The sequence below is a fragment of the Notothenia rossii genome, assembly GCF_949606895.1.
Source record: "Notothenia rossii genome assembly, chromosome: 3".
In the NCBI taxonomy this organism is placed as follows: Eukaryota; Metazoa; Chordata; class Actinopteri; order Perciformes; family Nototheniidae; genus Notothenia; species Notothenia rossii.
Genome location: NC_136901.1, coordinates 79,817,562 through 79,845,232, shown reverse-complemented (window position 1 = coordinate 79,845,232; position 27,671 = coordinate 79,817,562). Strand labels below are relative to the sequence as shown.

The window sequence follows — 27,671 nt, the reverse complement described above, 5'->3', positions numbered from 1 at the left end:
TGTGATGGGATTCATAATGTCGGCGCAGATTGTATTCTTTGAATACCGCCACGGCCTCTTGACAGATGAGACAAACAGCCTTTTCTTTGCATTGAACAAAAAAATAATCGTGTGTCCACTGCAGGTTAAATACCCTGCATTCTGAATCAATTTTTCTCTTACCTAACCTTTTTGCCATTATTCCGTTCTGGGGGGGGGGGGGGGTAGGTTCACGTTTTATGATTAGGGCAAAGACAGTGAGGTCGTTAGCAACATTTTTTTAGCGTCATAATTCAATTCAAATGAGCTTTATTGACATGAGGAAACATTTCAGGGATTCAGTCGGGGAGGCTCACTTCACCCAGTTCTATGCGTGCATTGGTCTCGATCGCGTGGCCCGACTGAAAAAATAATAATGCGGGGGGGGGGGGGGGAGGGGGGGAGGTAATGCGTCTCTGATATTGGAAATTGTTCAAGGGGCCGGGTCAAATGTGGAGGCGGGCCGTATCCGGCCCGCGGGCCGTAGTTTGGGGACCACTGAACTTTACAGTAACAACAACACACATCACTCCCCTCTGCTGGTGAATACATGTGATTGCAAGTAGTGGTACTCAAGCAGGGAAACAAAAGGTCTCCAACGTTAAATGATGTGACCAAAAACTCACACAAGGTAAAAGTCTGCACAGTTTTATCATACAAGTTGGCTTACATTAAAACAAGAATACAGACATAATATGAAAAAGAGCAGCCTTAGGTTTAAGCCAAACATATCACTTTGTTAAAACAAGTGTTGAATTATTATCACCAAAACAATTATTGCATAACATAATTGATTTTTGATTATCTTTTACAGTACTGAAGCTGTTCAAAAAACAAGCCGTTTAGAACAGTGAGTCCAACAAAAGAAACCTGCTCATTGTTCGGTTGCCATGCATTTTCATTTTAAAGGAACATTCAGCAACAAGCTCAGGCTCATCAGGATACATAATGTCTCAAGCAGGTTTCTCTTTTGTTTTCCAACCTGGAATCTGTGCAAAATCTGCAGCATATTGGATTCAATTTCCAAAAAGAACAATAACTGAATTTGTAAAAGCTAAACAAATGAAAATGGGGTTTTGATGTGTAGTCAAGCGTAACTCCTGTAAATATATGGAGATGTTATTTCATTCGGCAGCGTATATATACCTCACAATATGAAGGAACAACATGACAGCTAAATAAATAAATTAACAACATAGGAAATGTGTAGTGTGCGGCAGCCCCTGCTGCTTTCAGACTCATTTCCATATCAAACAAAACAAATCAAAGGCAGCCCTCTGACTGGGGCCTCGATTTGATGTGGTAAATTCATATAAGTCTGCAATCAATATTTAATTAAGCGTTCGACACACAGGCTATATTTCATGTTGGCTGTATGATCCCTTTTAATGGGGAACCCGAGATTAACCGAGCTGTAATGGGCGGGAGGAAACAATCTGCCTCTGTGATGGAGGGGCACTCGCAGCACAATCTCTCTCTCTCTTTTTGGTCTACTCTGCGCTCACAGCACACACTGAGGAATACATTGCCGTCAATCATCATCAGGTCTGCTTGTTTCTTACATTACAGCCACTGACATGTCAACTGCTGCCTGCATGCAGGGGGTATTTCTCCCCCGACTCCCTAACACATCATACAGTCAGGAATAAATAAAGGAAATAACAGCATGAGTAAGAGACGATACACAGTGAAAGAGGCAAAGAAAAGCACACATTCGTTAGACAGTTGGTGGATTTTCTGTCTCTCCTTTCCGTCCACCTTATTAAAGTGCCAGTTGAATATTTGTGAGGTCGGGTTAAAGCGATTGCAGTATTTGATTTTGCAAACCAGTACATAAGAGACTCTAAAAGAGCAGGAATACAAAAGGCATTATGGCATGGCACATTTTGGCAATCTAACTCCTAGACTGTACAGAAGAGTGGTGCCTTGACAGATGAAATGTAAGAAAACTAGAATGAAGTCATTCAATGGACAACTCACTACACAAAGATGAGACACTGAGGTACAATACATGTTAAAAATGATACTGTCTATGTACAAAAATATTTGCTGTAAGAAATGTTCAGGCAAATACTGGACTAACATACATCCAGCACATTCTGAGACAAACAGGGAACCCACACGGAGATACAAGAATCTCCAATAGTAGCTGGAAAAGGGTTGTGAAATGACAAAGTGCTACGGCATCAACCTTCCATCCTGACTTTTATGTGTGTTGCAGATGAAAAAGAGGAAGACAATTCAGGATCCACAAATCGTCTGTTGATTGTCCAAAAGGACAAGCAGTTTCTGAGCGTTTGCACTGGTGCCACAGCACATCTTCACCATCAGAAAACAACGTCCCAATAGATTGTCAATCGTAACCTGGAAGAAAATCAGGTCTGTACTTTCCCCACTTTTTTCTCTTTAATGATTGAACTGTGCTGGAGAAAGCAGACGTCATCGGGGAGCGAGGAGTGGGTGGCGGATCAGTGGTCGGACAGCTATGGCTCAACATGTTCCTTCTGTTCATCGTCCACAGGTAAATATGAAAATATATTTCCTGTGTTTTCTTTGCTACGGGGAGCTGAGCTTTCTGGCCTTCAGGTTCATGGGGTCTGCAAGAAATAAAGTGAATTGCAAGGCAAGGCAAGTTTATTTATATAGCACCATATATACTGTAAGGCAATTCAAAGTGCTTTACAAAAAATGAAAGACATTAAGAAAATGGCATTTAAAAGAAAAGATAATAAAAGAAACATTAAAAGAAAAAATACATGGATAAAAGTTACAGTGCAGTCTAAGATATGAATAGTTCAATTAAAAGCAGCGGCAAAAAGAAAAGTCTTCAGCCTGGATTTAAAAGTAGTAAGAGTTGCAGTGGACCTGCAGGATTCTGGGAGTTTGTTCCAGATATTTGGAGCATAATAACTGAACCATGTTTAGTTCTGACTCTGGGGACAGAAAGCTGACCAGTCCCTGAAGACCTGAGAGATCTGGATGGTTCATCATTTAGCAGGAGGTCAGAAATGTATTTTGGGCCTGAACCATTCAGTGCTTTATAAACCAGCAGCAGTATTTTGAAATATATTCTTTGACACAGGAAGCCAGTGTAAAGACTTCAGAACTGGAGTGATGTGATCCACTTTCTTAGTGTCAGTGAGGACTCGAGCAGCAGCGTTCTGAATCAGCTGAAGCTTTCTAATATTTTTTTTAGTGAGACCTGCAAAGACACCATAAGTAAGAAGAACAGTAAGTAATACTATGGCTCGACATTATACGGTTTATCTTTTGTTTACCTCCGAGTCTGGAGGAGTGTCCTCGGCTGCTGTCTATTAGGATCAGCTGCAGGCTGGTAGCTGCTATGAAGCCGTCTCTACGCTGACTCAGGTTCTTCACCAGCCTGAAGGAGGAAGAAAAGTCAGAAAAGGATGAGAAAGAAAAGGGGGAGGAAATTAGATAAATACAACTTTTCACCTCGTTAGCGTTCCTTTCGGTGTCTAACAAAAACATCACATCTCATATAGCTGCTTTAGCCAGAAACTGTACTCATCAAAATACGGGATGGTTTTGGCGGATCACTAAGACACATTGAGAAGCTGAGAAACTCACCAGCGCCCCTTGTTGTCTTCACACTGCAGTTGAATGATGTCTCCACATTTGATGGTGATGCTGTCTGGCCCATTTTGTAGACAGTCACCCAGAGCCATGTATCTGCCTGGAGACTAACACAGAAGGAAAGACTGTCAGTCTAGTATCTATAGTGAGTATTTAACTATATCTAATGTGACTTTGTTCAGTCTCCAGGCTGGAAAGACTCAGTTTTATTTAACTTAAGTATTTCCACTTTCTGCTACTTTATACTTCTACTTTACAACATCACGAGGTAAGTGTTGTACTTTTCAGTCTAGGACATTCATTGTTTTTGGATCATTGTACTTACTAACTGGAAATCCAGGAATACAATTTAAACTAATTCTGAAATAGATTTCTCTTTTATTATTATCTCATTTATATTCTTTTTTATATTATTATTCTTTTAATTACGTTCTTTCTGACATGTTTAATTGCATAGTATACACTGTTTTCATTTTTGTGCAAGCTATACTATGACTTTGTATTTTTATGGAATAACATACCAATGGTTCTCAACTGCTTTAGCTGCGACCCCCGGAATAATCAGGTCGGTGTTAAACAGTGAAGATAAGATCGATATACAGATAGAACACTTTATGGTTTCATGTCTTATGTGGAGCACCTTTTATTGATTACAGGTAGGTCGTGAATTACTTTTAAAATAAATATTGTAATAGTGAATCATTATTTTTCAATAGCTTTCATGAAATGTGTCATGTGACTCCAAATGCATTATGATATAATAACTACACTGAAAAAATACTTCTATTACATTACACTTTTATGAAAATTCTGCTGTATTCTCTGTTATTTTGTTGTTTAAGTCCTGATTTTTTTTCAATAGCTTGCATTGTCACGTGACGTAACCGTGACTTGTCTAATGCAGTAATTGTATTTATCTGAGTTATGTTGCATTGATACAGTGGACAAAGGATTTCTTCTTTGTAAACTATGGTATTACTTCTTCCAAGTACTTCTTCCACCACTGATTGGCTCACCAGTTGCACCAAAGTCTCCTCCTCTGTGTCCGATGGGTGGAAGGCGTCCTGACCTCCAGACCACTCCTGCAGACCCTCGCAGATGTCTACCGAGTTGTGAGCTCCGGGCCAACCTGGGACACACAAACTCAGGCTGTGAGAGCTATTGATGAATGCATTTATCCAAACACTACACCTTAAAGGCACCACGTAGATACTTAGTAACTATATCCACATTATAAAGACCCCTTTGTCACTTACTGGGAAATTAACAAGAACGTAGAATCAAAAGCTAATCTCAGTAGTTGGACCTTTTTCCCCCTCAATCCTCGATGTATCTGGTTCTTCAGGTCAAAGTGCACCTGAACAGCTGAAGGGGGGAAAAAGTCAAATACCTACATCAGTTAGAGATTATGAAGAGAATCAGCAGTCAAATACTGTCCAAAGCGTGTATGATTTACATCAATTCCCATAACCTCTTTTATGTGATTTAGTTACCAAGTATCTACTTGATTGTGGCATAAATGTGTGTGGACCCACGACTCACTCTTGCGGTTGTGCTGGTGTTTAGGGGAGTGAGGCTGGGGGTCTGGACTGCTCCTCCCTGACTCTGTTTCCTCTGAGCTCACTGACGCCCTCTGCTGCTTGCTGTGGGAACAACACGCGTCACCAAATGTTTATACAGTCAGCACACACGCTCAGGATAGATGTTATCCTAAGCCACACAATCTAGGGTCAGCTCTAACTTCCTGAATCTGATCCACACCTCCAACAGTTTAGCTGGCCCCAGATCAGTGTGAAGGAGCAACTCTGTCCTGTTGTTTCTCACACATGGCCATGACCAGACAGCTGCACAGAGCACAGATCAGCCAAGTGCAAGCTTCTCTTTAAAAATAGGACTCAGTGTTCACACATCAGAAGATCAGGTCTCGATTTATCAAAATCAAAAATGTGAGATTTTGTCTCTGAGTAAGAAGGTTTCTAGAAAGCAAATTCTACAGTAGCTGCACACGAGCCCCATTTTTAAAACCAGCTGTCATGAGGAAATTAGAGAAATGTACAGTATGGAATGAAAACCAAAAGTCTTCTTTTTGTTGCCCTTTGCTTACATGCAAAATAGCAAATCTGAGAGGCAGAAATAAGAGTTGTTTTTTTTTATACCATGTTAGAAATGCCATGATGAGCTGCTGAGACACAGGCCTTTAAACGTGTGGAGGGAGCGTGGGGGTCAGTTATGAACCAGAATGGAGGTCAAACAGTACAAAGAGGGTGCAGGCGACGATCAGTATGCAAACACAGCGACCCTGGGTAAAGTCCCCAAGCCAGGCCGAGTGGGTCATGCCAGGGCGAGGCGAGGTGAGCCAGGCTGAGTTTACCACTGAGCGTTAGGGCAGGTCAGTGGCGCTGGGAGTGGTGGCGCGGGCGGGGCCGTTGCCGGGGGCTTCGGGGACGGGGGCTCCGGGAACGCAGGCACAGAAACAAGTCAGCTGACAGAGACACAAAGTCCAGCCCCGGCAGACAGCCCCTGGGGACCCCTCTGGACGGCCGCATGCCCCTGCAGGTGGAGGTGGGAGGAGTGGGGATAGGCAACCAGACAGCAGTGGACAGAGTGGGGCCTGTGCCCGGCGTTCTCACACACACTAACACACACACAGCTTCTACCACGGCAACTTGACTCACTCCAGCTGTGATCAGACATGAAAACTCAGCAAATGAAGATAGTGCTGTGAATGCATGTGTGTGTTTTACATATGCCTGTGTGTTTGCGCATGTATGTTTATGCAACAATAGCCTATGTCATGCCCCTAAAACTAGGGCTGCTCGATTATGGCAAAAATCATAATCTCGATTATTTGGGTCAATAATTGATATCATGATTATTAAAAACGATTATCCATTTACTTTGAAAACATAAATTTATTGGAGAAAAAAAATGTGAACAGTATGTTTTTAACAGTTGATTACCCTGAACCTTAAGTGTAATTCAACTGAAAAACCAATAAAAAAAAAATGTATTTGAAAAAAAAGAAAAAAGTAATAATAAAAAAATAATCGTTTTATTTCGATTACGTTGTTTTCGTAATTGCTGCAAGCCATAATCGTAATTGCGATTAAAATACGATTAATGGAGCAGCCCTACCTAAAATCTGTAAACACTGTGAGAAAAAAAACTTAAACACTGACCTCTCAGAGAGGGATGGAGAAAGCTGCATGTGTCCAACCATTTGGCTGTGTTGATATGCTTCCTCTGTGACAGGAGAGAGAGAAGGTAGTTTAGGTTTTATGTGATTTAAGTGGAAATCAAAGCAGAAACATCCACTTTCAGAGCTTTCAACAACATTTCAGGCACTCTGGGTCTGTGTGATGAAGTTCAAAGCTAGGAAACTAGTAATTGGACATCTTAGCTTAGATAGTGTGTCCCATTGTTTGTATTGAAACGAATGCACGAGCACTTACAATGGTTTGGCTTATTGCTAGAATACCTACATTTTTCTTGTTTGTTTCTTTATGGTTTATTGCACTTATTGTAAGTCACTTTGGATTAAAGCATCAGCTAAATTAAATGTAATGCAGTGTCCCACATTTACTTTAGTTGTTTACAGACCTCTAAGCAGCTTTTGCTGGCTGGTCAGGATTCTGCGAAGCTCATTGAGCCAAGCCATCTTCACCTCCAATGTAGGAGCCTGAGAGACAACAGAAACATTATTACAGACGATTGTTAAATTGTTTACGTACTTTGTTTCTATGAAGCTACAGTGTTGCTGGTCGTTGTCAAACCTTTGTTTACACTTTATACAATTTATTATACAATAGGATTTTTCTATTAAATGTCAGCAAAATCATTGAAAATTAACCCGGAGCCTGAACAACAGCCCTAAAACTGAATTCTTTTTAGCATATTAAATAAAAACAATGCATATTTGTGCAATCTTTGGCTTGAAACACATTAAAAGTATCATTGATAATCAAGACTTACAGTATTTCCGGCTGCTCTGTACTAGCTACAATATTTAACCACTGGAAATGCTGTCATGAAAGTTTTTGGGCTCCTTACCTGAACCACATACACTTCCTCCCTGCCACTATACCAGATCTCAAACTTCTTCACATCTCCCTTGACGTTCTCTGTGATCCCCACAGCAGTCATCTGCCAAGAGACATACATTGTTTACACCGACACACACACAGCATTAAGAAGAGCAGCTCGTCATACATCAGACTTACATCATGTAACACATCTGTCCTGTCAGAACACAACACTGTCACACACCTCCGCTGTGTGACTGCTTCCTCCCCACATCCTCAATAATAAATCAAGAGCAGCAGCTGTTGGTGGGACACCTGCTGCGATTACCTCCAAAACAATACGTTCAACAAAAGAAGTCTTACAGGAATACACCAGCTTCTGTGGCCAGCTGGATAACTTAGACGTGTTGAAATGTAACAACACAGACACGGACGACAACAAGGTGTCTCTGGTAGATCATTCACCTCATCATTTAGTGCTAAAACCTGCAAGGTTAGATAATGTTGTTGATAGTGATAGCGGTGTTGAGTGATTATATGTGACTTACTTTTATCAATGTAACAAATTGATATATTAGGGTCATAATAAGTTGTGATAACATTTACAATGACCGTTTTTTGGATGTGACAAATAGGAAACCCCCGTTTTCATGTGTCCACTTATTCTTTATGATCTCTACAAGCTGTGAGCTGTTATCTAATAGTATAATTATTCAGAAGTTTCTTTATAATAGATACACAATAGTGTAAAAAAATGTTTTATTTTGTATTAAATCATCAATGTTTCATGTTGTATATCTGTAATTTACACATCAAGTCAGAACATGAAGCCATAGTACTGTATACACTGTATGCTATGGACACTAGCATTCAGTCAGATCCATAGCAGGTAGAACATATAGTAAGTGATTGACTGAAAAGTCCTGCATTCAAAATCTTACTCAAGTAAAAGTACAAGTATATCAAAATATACTCAAAGTACCAAAAGTAAAATAACTCATTAGCATGTCAGCTTTCAGAAACATATTAATTATACCTCTGGATCATAATTAGTGATGCAATGTTGCAGCTAGTAAAGGAAGGATTACATTCTTAATAATATAACATCATGTTTAAGGTGATTTATATTCTGTATTAACAATCTAACTATTTAAAGTTCCTAGTAAGTAGTATCAGACTTCAAACATGGTTTATAGTAATGTAGAAAAACTTTGGAGGAAGGAATTTGTGAAATGAAAATATGTAATATGAAAACTTTTACATAGAATCTTTACAGGAAACTTAAATATGCAACACAGAAAATGCAATAGGATTGTGACAAACGACTGTGTAAAGATATACACAGCATTTCTCTGAGTGAAATCAAAAGAGCTGTTTTAAGAGTGAGTATTGGGCAGAATTGTGAAAAATTGTCAGGAGTGGGAGAAAGTTTAAATTACCGACAGCTTTAATAAGGGTGGTTGAGGAAAAAGTAAAATATTATAGAGTAGCATAGTATTCAAGTACCAAGACCAGTGTATTCCTTCTAGACGTACACAAACAAAGATGCACATAAACACAGACGCACCTTCAGACAGTGCTTGAAGCTGTATGAGGGCGTCTTGTCACAGCCGTCTCCGTGCTCCTCCCTCCGCTTGCAGAAGAGCAGAGCTCTCTCGTACAGGAAGAGGTGTCTCTGCATGGGCTTGAAGCGAGTCAGCTCCTTCATGCGAGTGGGTCCTTTCTTATGGCTGATCCACACGCTGAAGGAACCCTGCATCAACACCCGGCCCAGCTCGCAAATATCACCCTGTATACAACGGAAAGAGGCGTTTATATATGAGCTTTTATTATCAATAAATTCACTGTGAAAATGTGCATTAGAGATTCAGAATGCTGACCTCATATCCTGTTATAGCTATCTGGTGCATGGAGTCATTGACTGATTTGAGCAGGTCCAGCATTGCTGTCAACGCCCCCTGCAGCTCTGAAGTCCCCTCACAATCTGGGCTGTACTTTAGAAGCTCCTGAATGAACAAACAATCAGAATCAGAATATCTTTATTAGAACAATAGAACTAGCATGCAGGTAGATACATGCACACACACATTTAGTCAAAACAGAGCATAAACAAAGCAGCTACAACAGCACACTCTGGTGGTCAAGACTTAAAATACAGAGGGGAATCTTAATTGCTATATTTACTGTATGCAGAAAGGCAGCTTTCCTATGATGTGAAAATGTATTTATTTTAGCGACTTCATTGATACAGAGAGGCTTAAGGGTTGAACTTAGTATGTGAAGTACACTATACTGAACCCAACATCTAAATACTAAATCAATGAACTACATTAGATGATTGACTGTTTGTGTTTTATACCCCTCTGTCTCACCTTAAGCAGCAGCTGGTATTTGGTGAGGCGTTGGATTGGTTTCAACAGGTATGAATCCAGACCCAGTTTGTGCTCCAGCTTTTTCTGACAATCCTGGAAGGAAGACAAATACAAGCACGATAAATGTAATGGTGGTCGATGACAAATCACAGCTCCATACATTTTCTACATTTTTTAAAAGGTGACGTAAATGTACTAACTTGTTTCATTCAGTTCAGAACTGCAGTGGTTCATATTAGTTTATGAAACAATTAGTCCTATCTTGCATGTCTCTAAAACAAACATAAATCAGCCAGAATGTTATTTTTGAAAGGGAAATCAGTGAAACTGACCTGAAAGAAGACACAGTCTGAGAATTGTCCCCACAGTGCCTCAGAGCGTGGCTTATTCTGACAGTAGCATTCATACATTTCAAAACTTTCTTTCTGAGGAGACAGGAAAGATACATCTTTTTAAAAAGTAAGGACAATTTGGAACACATGGTTATCACTTTAAAAAATTGACACAACATATAAACATTTATCATCTCACCCGCGCAAGAAAACATGCTCCTACACTTTCAGGAGCTTCCAGGCATCCTTCCAGGTCCTGAAGGAAAACCCTGGATTCCCAGAAAGGTCAAAGGTCATCAGATCACAGTCATATTAACCCATATCTACTAACCATTAGTGGCTGCTAGGAACCATACCAGCGCCTGTTTCATGTGACTAGTCCTACTAAGTGTTTTGCTTATATGAATTTCCACAAACATATCTTATTAACATTAATATCATTAAACTACTGTGGTTATTATTGAATCTCTCAATACCACAGACGTATGTCATGCAAGCATGGTGTATTTATTTTTTAATATCAAACTAATTTGTCTTAAAACAATGTGTATTGAATCTTTTGCATGCTTAACATACTTGTACATACTTACCTTATATTTGAATAGAGTCTATGTGTGAAGTGAGTTGTTAACTTGCCTACTGTGAAAATTGTAGATCTCAGGCATGTTTCCAAAGAGGATGTCTCTCTTGCTGCGCAGGATGGGGGGCAGAAGCCCTGACAGAGCCGGGTTGTCCATCTCAGCTCTGTAACCCTGAAATGTTTAATCATAGCATATAATTAAATAGGACTGCAACTAATTATTATTTTCTTTATCGATTAATCTGCTTATCATTTTCTAAATTAAATGTTTGGTCAGTCTGAAAACCAAAGATACTAATTGTAATATGATATAAAACACAAAAGCCAGTAATCTAACATATTGTTTTTTGCATGTAAAACTACTAACCAATAATCGATTATCAAAATAAATGGCTATAATATTGCTTGCAGCACTACAGTTAAGGTTGTTGTTTTTTTACATTAAATATATTCTGGAGTCACAGCAACAAACGTAAAGTCGACAGAAATATCAATCAGACACTTATTTTCTACTTTTGTGACATTAAATGTAGTCGTTCTCACCAGCAGAATTGACAGCAGCTCTTCCACATAGATTCTTTCCGTCTCTATGAGTTCCCGCATCACATGACTGTGACGCAAACAAACAGACAGGCGAAGAAGTAGACCGAGAGAGAGCCAGAGGGCATCATTAGCACTGAACAAAGAGAATCACTAAGGTAACAGCATGAAGAGCAGTACTGAGGACAGATCCTCCTCCTCCTCCTCACCGCTTCAAGAGATCTGGGCTGTCCTCTCCATCCAGGAAGTACGACACGCAGCTCCGGCTCTCCTGGTAGTCGTGGATCACCTCAATCTGAACACACCAGAGATCCATTACTATTAAGCATCCAATTGAAGTCACGGAACATTATATTATACTAAACATCTTTTGGACCAAACTAAAGAATGATGTAATTAACATTGGTGGCCTCCGATGCATCTGGGACAGGAAATAATCATACTTTTCTTGAGTTGGGGCTCTTCCGGGATGCTCTCTTCCCTGGCAGAGAGAGGTCGAATGTGAACTTCAAACCATCACCTGTAAAAGCCAGATCGGCAGCTCATCAAAGTGCATTAGAATAAGTCACATACAATATTTAACCATGATGTTTATTGAGAAGATCAAGCACCCACGCTATGTCAGAAACCATTCTTTTTTTATAATGGCACAGTGTGAACACCGTGGCCTCAAAGGGATCTGCTTTGCCCTTCCCCTGACCTGTTCTGTTCCTCAGAAACTTTAAAAAGAACATTAATCTGTCCTGATTGACATTTGTGGAAATCAATGCTAATAGGTGGCCTCTTCTAAAGGGGCGGCCAGGATCCGGTATGTAAAGGTCTAAAGGAGCGTTTGGCACCACCGTCAGTGTCCTTTTGATCGTAGCTGCTGAATCCTTACATGATAGTCCAAGTTCCACTGAGTGGTGAGCCTTTGCATATGCCATGTTACATTCATCAGTGATATGCATGCATATATGTGAGTGTATACATGTACCGGATCCAATCGTTCAAAGCTAACCACTTTTCCCTTCATCTCCTCTCCTTCAAATGACTGCTGTCTCTGATATATCGGGGTTTCATAATCACTATCATTGTCTTTCTTGTTACTTCACTCATTAGTATGGCTTCATATCATGAAGAAAAACCTTAAAGACATGAATGGAAATGGCCTATTTGGATGTATACTCAATGGATGAAGACACATTCATTGGACACAATTTATATGTTCAAATAAAAATTAAAACAAACCAGAAAACACACATGGTATTAATTGGGTACCACCAGTGCTTGAATTGGGCCGGTACTCACCGGTACGCAGTACCGGCACTTCTGATTTTTACCCATGTGGTACCGGCACTTCTTACTGAGTACCGGCAAGGTGCCGGTACTCAGTAAAATGCCGGTACTCAGACGCCGGCAATATACGTATATATTGTAAACGCAACGCAGCGCAAATGTGGGTCTGACTCTGCCTCACAGAGGGTGACTGGCTGTCTACATGACGTGGCCTGCCGACATTGCCACTTTCATACAGATCATACTAATGCCCTCGATTGGTCTCTGTGTGTCATTCAAGCTCGGGAGGGTGTGTGTTGGTGTATGTGTGGCCGCGCACCGGTTACGTGTATTGTTGTTAGCATCTGGTGCTAGCTAGCTGCGCTAACGGATATAAGGAGCTGTTTCAACAACAAGGTGGAGGGAGAGTCCTTTGCTGTCAGACTGAGAGGCTGAAAACTACAGCTCTGGTGAGGTAAATTACTCTCTGAGTCTTTAGATAGTTAACTTAGTTTAAGTTATCTCAGTGGGTCTCAAACGGTTCGGTCACCATTTATGTAAACACATATTTCCATTTGAGGGGGTAGTGATTAGTAAAATATGCATGAATAATACAAACAAAATGTTAACTAGGTGAAAAAAGGTAAGATAAACTTGCTGAGAGCTAAAACTAGTCTTTGCTGTTGCCTCAAAGAGGAGCAGGGGGGAGAGGAGGGAGACAGGAGAGGCCGATTCAGGAGCCCAGACACACTCACAACTATAAATGAACCAAAAACAAATAAATAAACAAGTTTCAATGTTTTTTCATATTGGATATTGTATGTTATTGGTTATGGCCATGTACTTATGATTTTATGATTATTTGAATGTATACATTTTTGTTTCATATGGGTGTAGTCTCTTTATTTACCCCTCAAAATGCACCAGATTGATGCATTTAAGTCCAACATTTAAAAAAAAATCTTACCGGGGGAGCATGCCCCCGGACCCCCCTATAGGACTTGAGGCCCGGCCCCACTGTTCCCAAATAGATTTGCAATTTTTTTTTAAATAGTAACCCATCTCCATATGTTTCTTTTTGGGTAGTAGATTTAAACTAGAGGGCTATCACTTTGTGCAGCAACGCTATTGACAAATAAATCCAGCAAAATGGCACAAAAAACTGGTAGTGGCCTCAGGGACGAGGAGTCATTTAACCAGCCAGTAGGAGTCAAGCTTTACTTTTTTTTTATATCCATAAAGAAAAAGTAAATATTTTTACAGTTGTTTCATTATGGATGTTGAGAGGTATCCATATATCTCTTCATTTTGCTCTCAAAGTGCACCAGATTGATGCATCTAACTTCAATATTTAAAAAAAAATGTTCTCGGGGGAGCATGCCCCCGGACCCCCCTAGACTAGAGGGTGTCAGGTCCACTCCCCACTTATAAAAATAGCACTTTACCACTGCACCCAGTCATTTTGTTTAAGTACAGTGAGCCTTTCTAAAATATACAGTAAAGAGACAAACCCACCAGCATTATAGGATATACTATGACTTTGTGCGAAATACTTGTTGCTGATTTAGAGTACTGGCACCTTTTTTATTCCAATTCAAGCACTGGGTACCATTGTACTGTATATGGTTAGCTTTGTGCAACCTCCCTTGAGACCCAAAGGGAGATGAAAGGGTCTTTAATGTATATGAACCACATATGGTTCTATGGCAGATATCTTGACTAATAGAGCAGTCAGGTATTTCCCAGCGGACTGATTATATCTTCTCCCCTCGTAGCAGCCTTTTTGTAAAGGTGGCCTGCTAACCCCAAAGCCCATTGAGGAACACCTTAGGCCTGCTCAGTGGGGCCCTATGATGTGTTAATTTAACCATGGAGCCTAAAGCAAAGATCCAAGGGGGGGAGGAACTGATGCCAAGCCTTAAGGGCTGGCACAAGCCCCCATACCGGGCCTGGGAAACATGGGGGGTGGATAGGGAATTTGTTTTTTATCGTAGAAAGCCTACTGTATATGTTGAAAACTAGGACAGTGCCAGTGTTTTTTTCTTTTTGATAGTGATAGGGGAGAGAGACTGTAAATATGACGAAAGAGCTGTTAGGTCACCCAATGCTGTTTAATCAGCACGTGTGTATGAATTAGTTGTCAGAATCCCCTTGGTGTGCGTGTGTGCGTGCGTGTTAGTGTGTGTGTGTGTGTGTGTGTGTGTGTGTGTGTGTGTGTGTGTGTGTGTGTGTGTGTGTGTGTGCGTGCGTGCGTGCGTGCGTGCGTGCGTGCGTGCGTGCGTGCGTGCGTGCGTGTGTGTGTGCATACCATGTTTGGGGGAGAAGAGGGGGGACTTGGAGCGTGGTGGGTTTTCGGGGCGGGGGGCAACCAGTTGGATCGGTCGCACATGTTTATCAGCGAGCTTCCTTAGACAGGCCTGTCGACTCTGAATCATCAGCTGCACGGCTGCATGCTTCTCAAACGTTTTCCCTATCTGAGCCTAACAGCGAGAGAGAAGGACACAGAGGTAGGATATACAATTATGATGGATAACACAGAAATAGCTCTCATTATTTAGAAACAAATAAACACAGAAATATGGCAGCAATGTAATCGTGTCCCCATCGTGCAATTTCTATTTTTGGTATATTCTTAGTTTCAGATGAATTATCACTGTGCTCACTTAGAACAGTCATTGCCTGCCCTTTTCCTCTTTATTAGCAAGATGCCCAATTCCATTTATATGGAAGGATGTACAGTAACTCCTCCAAAACACAACCAATGGATCAAAGATGGGAACATGCAGAACCTCAAGCGGCTTTTTCAGATCTGTCTGATTCGGACGATGGTGTTTTGCTTTTATTTTGTTTATTTATTTCCTATATGTCTGTACATATTTGTTACGTGAGATGATGGCTTACAGTATGTGTTTGTCTTGTCTGATAAATAAAAAAAACACCTATAAATAAAACATTTTAAAAAATATATATATAAGATGTTAGTGTGTACTTGAGGCCTGAAAAATTAAAACGAAAAGTTTCAAACCTTTTCCTGTTCCAGTCAGAAGTCAAAACATCCAAAAATGATGTTAAAATGTAAAAGGATTGCTGTGGTCACTGACCTGCAGCTGAGGCATGATGACAGCCTCGTACTCGATGGTCAGGACGTCCGGTCCTGAGCTCAGCATAGACGGCGCCCCCTCCAGGAACCTCTCAATGTCCCTCAGAGCAGCCTGGGCCCCCATCTTAGACTGATACTTTTCCACCAGCTGATTGGCCAGCAGATATGCTCCATCATCGCACCAGGTTTGGGCCTGAAGGTTGAAAACACACATCACAGTAAATAAATCTGTGTTCTCGGATGTCTGTTTGTCTTGATGCAAATGATTTAGTACCTGTCCAAGACAAAGCAGCAGCTGGTGTGTTTGCAGAAGATGAGTGTGTTTGGTTTTGAGAGCAGCATTTAGTGTATCACAGTAGTGGCGGAGCTCGTTGCAGCGCTGCATAATAAGAGCCATGGCATAGTGGTGACTGGCGGAGAGCTGGTGTCCATGAAGGATGATGATCTGAGCTCGAGACATCACCTCCTGATGGAGCCAACAAATAAACACAAGAGTTAAGGAGTCTATTATTTTTATATGCATACATACAGGTGCTGTTAATGCATGTATTGCCAGTTTGACAAAGAAACACTGACCTGTGCATTTGATACCAAACTGTCCAAACTTTTGAGAGCCTGTTCTGTTTGAGCCAGAGTGTCCACAGCTATGGACAGCTCCTTCTCCTGCCCTGTTAGATGCTCCAGACATAACTCCATCTAGACTCAAAACACACATTGAATAAACAAAGACTAAAATGAATTAAAACACCAATACAAAGCCAACCTGGTGGCTCCCAGAGGTATTACAAACCTAATTTAATCTTGAGGCTGAGGATTGCCTTGACCCTAATCTCATAAAGAGATCATATCCTCTTGGGTGGGTGTATGGAAATATTGGCGAAAACACCAAAAAGCATAGACACATGTACACATGATAAATATATAGATGCCTTGCCTCCTGAAAGCTTTGTTCATATCTGAGCAACTGCATGTACTGATGGAGTTTCAGATGATGCTTCTCAAAGAAGCCATCAAAGGCTGACTCCATGTCTCTCAGCTGGGCAAGAAGCCTGAAAAGAACAAGTCACTGTGTCATAGATCTAATTCATTGTGAATAACTAATAGTTAACAATTCGAAGTTTACAATTATATCATGATACATGAGAATGTTCTTAAACCAAAGAGGGCAGCCTTACCTCTGTACTGTCTCCCAGTCCATTTTCACATCCCACTGGGAGTCATCTTCTTTTCCGGAGGTCTCCAGGCTTGCAAGAAGATGACGCCCTTCCTTTGAAACTGACCTGATTGCATCCTGTTAGACGGAGGGCAATTTAAATATTAAATGAGCAATATTCAAAATAGTGCGTCTAGATATATTCGGAGGATACATATATATATAATTGTGGTAGTATTAATAAATTAATCCGTACGAAAACATTTGAAACCTCACCTTGAGTTTCCTGTACTTTTCAGTATGAGAATCAAGGAGATACTCGATGGCCTTCCCATTATCACACAGCTCCGTCTCCGCCAGCTCGGTGCCAAAGCTCTGCAGCATCTGTGCAATGTCTTTAACTGTGACGGCAAAACTTTCAATGCCCTTTATAGAGTCAAAAAACAACAACAATGAAATACTAAGACTTGTGAAACAATCTGTGGCTCAGTGTTGTTTAGATACAGAGCCATTGGTTGATATCAGACACCAAGACATATAGTTCTCCAGTATTAATGTTTGCTGCTTACTGTTCGTAAAACAATCCAGTCACTATGACAATAGTCCAAAGTGCCTCCGAACTCTGAAGTCAGCTGGTTCTCATCGATGTAGTGCAGCAGGTCTGTGACAGAGCTCAGCATCACCACCTAAAGGTGCAGACACAATCTAAGACCGCACACAGAAAACTCTATACTTTTAGAAGTGCCATGTTTAGAATTTTTGTTTTAGGTATATCCTTACTTGGTGTTTTTGAAATATATTTTTGATTTTATTTTAATATAAATATAATTTGGGTAAGTCTGTTCGCCATAATGGGTGAGATGTGATTGGTCAATAAAGGAGTGTTCAAACCACTGGCATGTACACAAGGTTGTACAACATATTTTTTGGGGGGGATTGCATGACAAATATCAGATATTTTACTTTTGATACTTTACAATTAACTTAATGAAATCACTAGAATCCTTTCTAGGATATCTGCTTTATGTATCTTTATTTGTTTCAAAACTGAAATCAACATGTGTTCTTGGCTGTGTCCACCAGAACATTTTGACTCATGGAGATCAGGGTTGTAACAAGAACGAGGTGTACCTTGTTGTGGTGTGGGACATGTTTGGTAACTGAGGAGGAGCTGCCTTACTGGCATCTTGAGCATGAAGTCCTCTTGGCTGAAGCGAAAGCCAATATCTGTAACAGTGCGGTGGAAGAAGCTGGTGGGTCGGAGCACCAAGACCAGGTGGAGGTTCCCAGGAAACGAGGCCTTGAGAAGGAAAGAGAGGTTCACTGTCATAGTGATGATGCTGGTATGGAGGAGGATTCAGTAAAGAAAAAACGTTGTGTTTCGGCTCAAGGGGCAATATACACTTACTCCTGTATGCATGCTGGCACAGGTTTGAACTGAGCAAAAGCATCAACAAGCTCTCCTCCTGCAGATCTGACAGGAGAGACTTCAGGTCTCTGACATCCTGTCAGTCCCACTGTTACTCCAGCATAACGGATTCAAGGTTCACTCACTTAACTATACTACTCATACAGCATGTCATTGTTAAATGCTGCATTTTATCTTTAGGTCGTTTGAGGTCGCCTGACTGTGCAGGAATGTCTGCATTAGCACAGACAGTATGGAGGAGCTCTAGTCGAGATTACAGCATGTATTAACAGTACATTATAGCATGACATATTTTTACCAAACAAATAAAAAGGTAAAATAATGACATTTCATATAGTTGAAATAATCTTGGAAACTTTCACATTTTCATCAGAGGGATGCAAAAGCAATCTCTGCAGAGGATTTGTAGCCTATGCAACATTGCCTCCTATTTTGTCTTGATAGGCTATATCACCATGGCATGCATTTGCATAGGCCTGCCCTATACGCAACTTCTGACATTCCTATGTCCTCACTCGACCACGAAGGGTCGTTCACCTAAACTCCGGATTTCAACATAAACACGCATTAAAATCCCGCATTTAAGTCTGTTTGGGTTTCACAGACAGCCAGTCGCATGACTAAGCAGAGAGGCACCGCAGTGCTGCACTCAGCAGACAGACAGCCGGGGCCAGTGCCGCATTCACCCTGCCCGCCCAAAAACTTCGCCCTAAACTCCTCACACGGTGAATAAAACTAAGCAGGATTTTTTATTTTACCGCTGTCCGGCGGATCTTCGGCGTTCCCCGCCGGTAAAAACAATCAGCCATGGTGTGTGAAGCCATCTCGGTTCAATGTAAGTTCCCGCCCGTCCGTTGGAGATGGTGCCGCGCTGAGCAGCTGGTCGGCGGCCGGCTGAGCCGCAGCGCCGCTCCTCTCAGGCGGAGGGTGGCAGCCTGACTGCAATGTTTCCCTCCCGCCTTCCTGCTCATCCCCTGCTCAGCACCCCGCGTCATCACAACACGTTTTGCTTACTCATTCATTTGCAGCAATATGTAACAGGACATTCAGTACAAACAAATAGTTTACCCTTCACCTCTGACTAAACACCACATACTGTAGAGCTACCCATCAATACGAAAGATGCAGAAATGGTAGTTTGATTTTTGACTGTGCTGTCCAGGTATGTCTCAGGTTTTAAGCACCATGGACAACGACTCGTAAATAAAACAGTAGCAATTGAACACAGCCACATTGCAGCTGTAAAGCAATGGTTAGTCATATACATGATTTCAAAACAGTCTAGGAATGGTAGTGGCATTGATTAAAAGAATAAAATATAATATGAAACTCACTGCTATCCTGGCAAGTGCAGTTTTGATAGAGGCCCATGTATCCAGTCTCCGGTCTAAAATGATGATAAATTTGACTCCGGGTTGCCTCGTTCTGCAAGACAAATTGGGCAAATGTGTACAGCTGTAATGTCATTCTGTGATTTAAAGCTATAACACGAGAAAATGAGATGATAACCATTCAAGAGCAGGTGGATTAGTCAAGTTATAGGTGCTTTAAAGCTATATACATCATTTCTTTATTATTGCAAATGCACTGCAATGACATTATCTAATTTCCTAATCTCTAAGGGGAGTGAGTTTTGGACATAGAGGGCATGAGTAGGACATTTGACACTATGGAGCAGTAAGGACCAGCTGTGCTCAGAATACATGAGCTGGGCTTTTGGTGCACTGCAGAGAGAGAGAGAGAGAGAATTAGACAGCTATTTATGAAGGAGGACGCACCGAGGGATGAGAGTGAGGTACGTAAAGACTTTGACTAAAGCTTCCTCTGGAATGTCACTAAAAGCCGAGCTCTCTGGGAGGGTGATGATGACGCTGGAGTCTTCCCCACGGCCCCCTGGGAAGAAAGATATGATCAATCAATTTATTTGTAATCATGACATCAGAGGTTAGAAACTCAGTCGCTTTAAACTCTTATTAAGATATATCTCAAAAAGGCCTCACCTGACAAGAATGCCACCTGTTTCTCTATGTAGCCTCCCACCTCCTTCAAGCTTAGAGGGACAGTCACCTCTGGAAGATGAAACAAAATTATAAAGGCTTTAGAAAAGTGGTGTGCACTGGAAAACTAAGGGTCTCAATTATAAACATAACTTAGTTTAAAATAATCAGTTGTAAATGGCAGTCAAGTAACTTTCAAATTAAAGAACAATGTTATAGTCTTTTAAATACACAAAATCCCAGTCCAAGAGTTTTTTGAATGGGTCTTTTTTCCCAAGTCTTTTTAGTTTTTTACATTGAAAACATTAAAGTAATCACATTTAAAAGACGGATAATCTTACCTATATGCCTTAATCTAAAAATATAGATGTTATTGTTCGTTTTAAGTGATTTTCCATGACATTACTCGGAAGAAATGTCGACTTTATTTGCTTTCTCACTGAGGCTGATGTGTATCCTGCATCTGGTGCAAGTTAGACATTGGCATCTTTAAAAGACATTAGCTAATTTACTGTACAGCGTCTGAAGGGATGTTGCTGTAATATTAAATTAACTGGCAGATGGCCCAGTGTCTCGTGCTTGGTGCCACTGGACTTCTAGTCTGAGTGGCTAATAAATGCAGTCTCTTATAGCGTAGTCAGTGTAGTTCAAATCAGGCTTTCATCTGCTCTATGGTTCACAAGGAATTATTCGGATGGATGTGTAGACAGGAGATATGTTGAGACTGTATTTTCTCACAATGTATACACAGTAGACTTTTTATGTGTAGAGGGTGAATAAGGGAAACTCAACAAGTCGTTTATAGCTCTATTTCCAAGAATATTAACAACAAAAACAACAACAACAACAACACAGGAATACTAATAATACTACTAATAAATAAACACATTCTGAGGGACTTAGTTATTAAAACCTTACTAAACTACATGTTTAGCAGTTAATGCAACAGATTGACAGGGCAGTCAATTTGCTCACAATTCACCGTTTCCTTATCCATAATGGATAAAGACATTAAAAATGAATTGCAGAAGAGAATATGACAGAGGTCAGAAGAGAGAGAAAAGGAAGAAGAGGTGTTATTTTCCATGCGTCGACTGCAGTTACAGAGTCCGTCAGGCTGTCAGGGAGAAGGTAATGAGCTCTACTGGTACCTGCTGAATATTTGATGTGCGTCTGTAACAGAGAGGGGCTGAGCCAAGCAGGACCAATGGATGGACTGTGCACACACAGATGCAGGGTAAAGTTTCCGTCACACTGCAATAGTTGTATAACCATTTATACCCTGTGCCACAAGACCTTCTGGAAGTTGAGACAGGTCTTAAACAAATAGATGTCATTTTCCATTTGGATAACTGCAGTGTACAGATATATCATGCTTTGATTTGTCTATATAGAACAATATGTACGCTGGTGAGATCTAACTACATGGGTTTATGTAATGGATACGTTTTCTAATCTTGCAGTCGATGCAAGAAAAAAGGAACACACTTATACACAAACACACACACTGCGGACCTGTGTTTGATCAAAGCAAGGGCAGCCTGTGCAGCAAACTGCAACGCTGTTAATAAATTTGCCAGTTTGTGGAAATATTGTACTCTTCCCGAACCCTGCCTGACACCATCCTATCACATGACTAAGTTATTTTTAAGACACTGTCACATGAAAGGCCTTGTAGTCCATCAATGACAGATATAAAGTGAAGCACTGTTTTAGCTTTAATAACTCACATCTACACACACATTTTAAACCGTAAAATCAAATCAAAGTAGGACAGTTGTGATTCTGCTTGCATCATGACCTTTCCAGTTGACATGCTGGATGGTTTGCACAGGCGAAAGTCAAATAACCTCTGTTTGCTCCTCTGCTCTGACACACACATAAAGAATAATGTTTGCCAGTGTGGATGGAAACAGAGCTTAGCTGCCAGTCAAACAGATCCACACATCAAGATCAATCTTCCAGTCTGCATACAAAGCTGAAAGCTTATCTCTGTTGTCCAAACAGTGATAAGCATCCACACTGACTTCATTACATACAGTTCATATGAAAAGCCTTAACCCCCTTGTACTTTTCCACATTTTATTCTTTTACAACATTGATTGAAAGGGGATTTCATTATTGCTATTTTAAAATGTCTCATGAAGAAAATTAAGCGTGTCAAAGGAGTCAAAGAGACATGTATACATTTGATATGCACCATAACAATTTATTTGAAGAGGTTGACAGAACATTTAACCCACACATATTGAGGCTGTTTTGAGATTACTTTGTTCTGAATATCTACTGAATAATTCTGTAAATAAATACCTTTTTTCTCAGGGCAAACAATATCATTTTATTTACTGAATGACCAATTAATGAACAGGCGCCAAACATTTTTCGTACGTCTTAGTGAATCATACCAAATGTCAGCAAAAGGAGAGGCTGGTTTGAATGTTAAACACATACCCAGCATGAATGTTATTTGTAGTCAGATTTTGCACAAGTGGAAACATGTAATCCCTTGCAGAGGAAGAAATCCCTTCTTACAAACATGTTCACAGTACCCACAGGCCTCATACTGCTTTTGGGTCATGAGATATTTTGCTAAACAAAGCTTTCAATGCTAAGGGGATTAAACTGGTGGGCGGCTGCATGCTGATATAAAATGGTAGAAGAACATGCAGGGATACATGAAAACTAGATTGGTTAAAGGCTAGAAATGGATAGACAGTAAACCCTAGATAAAAGCTTTACATATTTGACTGGACAGCCCCTATGGAAGTAATGTCGTGGGTTTGGTAACATTTGATTCATTCAAATAGATCAACATACTTTATGGTGTCGAAAGAAGAATATTTTAGTTTTCCTTGATCTATCGGTTACTAGTTTCTGTAGTATTCTAGTTGTATAGTGGTTTATCAATGTGACTGTCTGTCATATAATCAGATTGTTTAGCATCTACTACACCGCTGTAGAGAAAACTAGAAGTACTATTTTTTTTATATAGAAGATTCTGTTGTTATTGATGATGAAAATCAAGAAGCAAGCTAACATGTATTTGAAATGGTATTTGTATGCACGCAAATGTGGAACATTTCAGTCTAAGTTGAGGCATTTTACGCATTTAAATGAGTTGAAGTGTCATTTCCTCGAAGGAGAGGACATTTCAGTTTCACATTAACTCACATAAGCACTTTAAGCATAAGCGATTATACGTGAAGAATTAGTGCTGAAAGCAGTTAAACTGAGCTGAAAAGTAAGACATTAAAGCAAGGGAAATGTCAGCCTACGACGTAATATCATTAAACCAAATGAAAAGCCATTCAACGAATAAACACTAAAAGCAGCTAAACTGTCGAAGTCTGAGAGACAACATTATTTGGACTGCTATCTTAAAAGAAAGGCAATGAACTACAGTTTAAACAAAACTGTTGGACTTAGTTGGGTTCCGTGCCCTGTGAATAATTGAAGTCTTTATCCTGTTGTTAGGTAGTAAAGTGTCAGTCAAACAATTATGAGTTGAAGTCTAGCTGACATGCAGAGACTAAAGGAAGTCAGACTGTAGTTGAACTGGCAGTGCAAGAATGAGAATGTTTTAAGAGTCTGTTTTATGTACCAAACTGCAGCGCCAGCGTTGAAACATGTGTTATTGTTTACTGAAACAGATTGAATACTTGTTTACAGTTACATAGACTTTAACTGATAATTAAGAAAACACAAAAATAAATATTTAGCTCATACTCAAGGGGAAGTAAAGTCTGTCTTAGGGTTTTGCCTGACAACACAGTCATAAGACCCCGGGTCAAAAGGACCCTGTTAGTATTGTGATTATTACAAGTTCACTTGGAATTGTTCACATTCTTTAAATGATCCAAAGAAGGCTCAGACAGAAAGGAAAGTGTAGAAATGTGTGGAGGGAAAAGGGTAAATGTGAGAGGATATTGTATCATTACCACGTACTGAAATGATGATCTATGGTTTTTGTTTCATACAGCAGTGTTTTTTATGCTTACCACTGCATCCCCTATAAGCAGATTACGACAAACCCAGAGATAAAAAAACGTTGGCTGGTATAAATAGAAACTCAGCGTGGCCTTGTCTCTGTTACCTACACACACAAGTCCAGGTGCAATGAACCCACAGGAGTCATACAAAGGCAAAGGCCCATCAATTAAACAATGATGCAGCCAAGATCCCAAAGTAATCACATTAGCTTCTGGAGGACGCTCCTCGATAGTGCTGTCAATCACATCAGACAGTATTTCTGTCCATCACCTTGCCTTCATTATTTTATCTATTCTGACATTTGTAAAAATACATGGTTAGAGTGATGACTGACAAATGTTGAGGAGGGTAATGCTGCTTGTGATACAGACAATGTAACTGTTGTATGGTAAATATATGTTGTAACTCCTAACATTATTTAAGAAGTAATAAAATAGTATTTTAAAGGCCCTAGGCTCTTCCTTTCCTGACTAAATTCAGTTGCTGCTTCAGGAAAAAGTGTAGACAGTTTATTAGCCCCCCATTTAATACATGACACAACATCATGAAGACACATTAAGTACTTTTAGAACATCAGCAGTATGGATTTTTCTTTGAGCTCTGTCCCAATTTAACATACAACCCACCGTCTGCAGATATTCTCTAAATCATCACTACTGATAAATATCTCTCCATCTGGGATGATAACATAATCCCTGTAATGGCCCGGTGTTTGAGCAAAGCTGCATGAACTGGCCCATCGATAATACTGACTAATCTAAGATACAGGCTGCAGTTCTCCAGTTACTTCCTGTAATGGCTCTCAGAAGTCACTAATGTTCACTGTCAATCAAACTAAATGGACCTCTGCTACAGTGCTTTTAAGTGTCAGTCTGCTAAAATGTAGTGATGGGAAATAGTTTTAAAGCAGATACAGGATTATATACAAAAACCTGCATGAGGCCGGCAGAAGTGAAATGAGGACAGTTAGCATCATGTGTACTCACGCTGCAGAGTGCTCTCTAGCTGAGAGCCGGCCAGCAGAAGGCAGCGGTAGCTCTCCATCTCCCTCTTGGACTCTTTCTCCTCCTCTCTCTCCTCCTGCAGTGAAGCTGGGCCCATTCCCTCCGTGTCCGACCCTGGATCAGGCTGAGAGAACTGAGGCTGTGGTGGGAGGTATTATCCAGGCCTCACATCCTCCATAGAGTCCTGCAGCCCTGCATAGTGTCCCAATGATCCAATCTGGGAGCCGCCACAAGGAAACTTATGCCCACCTGCCTCTGCGGGTCCCAGGATCCAGACGGGACAGTTCCCTGAGGATCTTCCTGACCTTGAGCCGCATAGAGTGACTCAACACTTCACAGTGACGGATCACTTAAGAGGATCTTTAGTCCTGTTGTTGCCTAGACTAGATATTTTCCTACACATACAAACTAGTGCCGGCTGACTGTCCTGTTTTAGCAGCAGCTACTTCAAAACAAACTAGGCTCCATCTGGCCACTGCTGTGTCTCTCTGTCGCCCCTCCCCTCCTCTCCCCCTCCCTCCCCTCTCCCTCTCTCTTTGGGCTTCAGTGCGTCAGCTCTGCAACAAGCAGTGCTCAAGATTCTGCTCCTGCCAACTCCCTACCAACTTTTCCTCTCACTTCGCACTCCCTGGTGCTGTTTTCCATGTCCCCAGTATTAGGCAGACTGTACTACAGTAGGCTGGATCGTAGGCGGTCTGGCTGCCATGTTCATGTCCCACTTTCTTCAGCTTTACAATAATATAGATGCACACACAGTGGAGAATAGATCTATTGTAAACAGAAAATGAAAATGCACCACACCCTCAGCCAACAAGTTTGGCCCATGCAAAGCACAGCCTTTAATACACAACAATCACATTCAAACAGAAGAACAAATATGAAAGGGTGTCATTGTGTACATACTGATACACAGAGCCTTTCTCAACTCCATTCCCCACTGCTTAGCCCACAACTACTGTGAATGGATGGTTGCTTATGAACAGTAGATATTTAAGTGGAGAAAACTGATAAATACTTGTATGTATGTACAGAATGTAAACCTCCTCAGTGTTTCACGTGTTTTTGATGTGAGGCCACACATGGAGCAGGGGGAAAGCAGCAGTACGCCGACCTGATACGCAGCCACTCAGCTGATCCAGCTTAGCCTCTCAGCCATCTCATTACCACACAGCATCTGCTTAGTGTGGCAAAATGCACACGCACACAAACACACATCAGACAAACCTGCTGACATAAACATTGGCATAATGAAGCACTACAAGGGCAGTTTATCTTCAAAACATTCTGCTTTATTTCAGAAAATCTTCAGGTTTCAAAGAGGTACATTCAGCTTGGAGGTTTGGAGTGTTGAGGCTGGAGACCCAAAGGGCTGGAGGTGGGGGGGGGGATCCCTGCTTCATGACGCAGGGCTGCTGAGGTGCCTGAAGAAGTCCACCTCCAGCCCTTTACAGACAGGGACAGCGTCCACAACCACAGAGCCTCTCTTGCTTTTTATTCTTACATTTTGACATTTTCTTACAAAAGTGGCTGGAAAAAGGTTGCATTAAAAATACAATCCATCATGTTATACTTTTCATTTAGACAGGCAAAACGTTAGATTTCAAGATATTTTTAAGCTCTGAAAATAGCATTTCTGATGTCACTTAAAGGTTTTATATTTTTTTAACAAAGCAGGCAGCCCCTCTCAGCTTGTCCCCTTACATCCGGGGTCTCCGGCTCAGTGCAGTGTGGAGGTGACATGTGACATGTCACAGAGTAAAGAATAGCATTCGTATTCCTGTCAAAAAACAAGCGGCCTTTGTAGAAAATGTCGCTGTGCATTTGTTAAGAACAAATCGGCATTCATCTAAATGTAATTGGCATTTATGACTGCAATTGTGCAGATGCACTGTATCAGATATGTCAGACTACAGTCAGTGGAGTGGAATACAAAGCCAGCACTTCAAAGTACTGTGCTGGAGATATGTGTGAACAGGAATCAGTGTATTACTAAAGTATAAAATCCTCACACTGACAGAATTTGTAAAGCAAAACACAAGATGAATGAAAGGTATCATCAGTAAAAGGAGTGGCATTGGTTCAGAGTTTGACTCTGGGATACTGGGAGTGTTGGGGGGGGCTGCCTGTCTTTGCATGTAGGACAAAGACTATTAAAAGGGATTGGCACAGACTCACATCAGGGCTGCAGTAAAACAGACAAACTCAACTGGCACAAAGCTAACCCCTTGGACAATAAAAAAAGATTTATGTAATAAAAGTATAACATGTGTGAGTAAAAGT

General features: G+C 40.8%; 1 protein-coding gene across 1 annotated transcript; it reads right to left on the bottom strand.

The window, feature by feature from the left end:
• Positions 1–650: 650 nt before the first annotated feature.
• mcf2a (MCF.2 cell line derived transforming sequence a) lies at positions 651–25,848 on the bottom strand. The gene is made up of 30 exons (XM_079668214.1): positions 25,374–25,848; positions 20,401–20,469; positions 20,179–20,293; positions 19,735–19,825; positions 18,152–18,271; positions 17,541–17,657; positions 17,248–17,397; positions 16,994–17,109; positions 16,753–16,867; positions 16,395–16,514; positions 16,093–16,284; positions 15,820–16,011; positions 15,027–15,198; positions 11,905–11,981; positions 11,671–11,756; positions 11,465–11,531; positions 10,978–11,093; positions 10,541–10,610; positions 10,342–10,434; positions 10,010–10,102; positions 9,518–9,643; positions 9,205–9,426; positions 7,666–7,758; positions 7,216–7,294; positions 6,795–6,858; positions 5,158–5,258; positions 4,632–4,744; positions 3,610–3,722; positions 3,297–3,400; positions 651–2,615 (listed from the first exon to the last, which is right to left on the bottom strand). Exons 1-30 carry the CDS (start codon positions 25,486–25,488, stop codon positions 2,575–2,577), a joined length of 3,342 nt encoding a protein of 1,113 aa, XP_079524340.1. The 5' UTR covers positions 25,489–25,848; the 3' UTR covers positions 651–2,574.
• Positions 25,849–27,671: the final 1,823 nt, after the last annotated feature.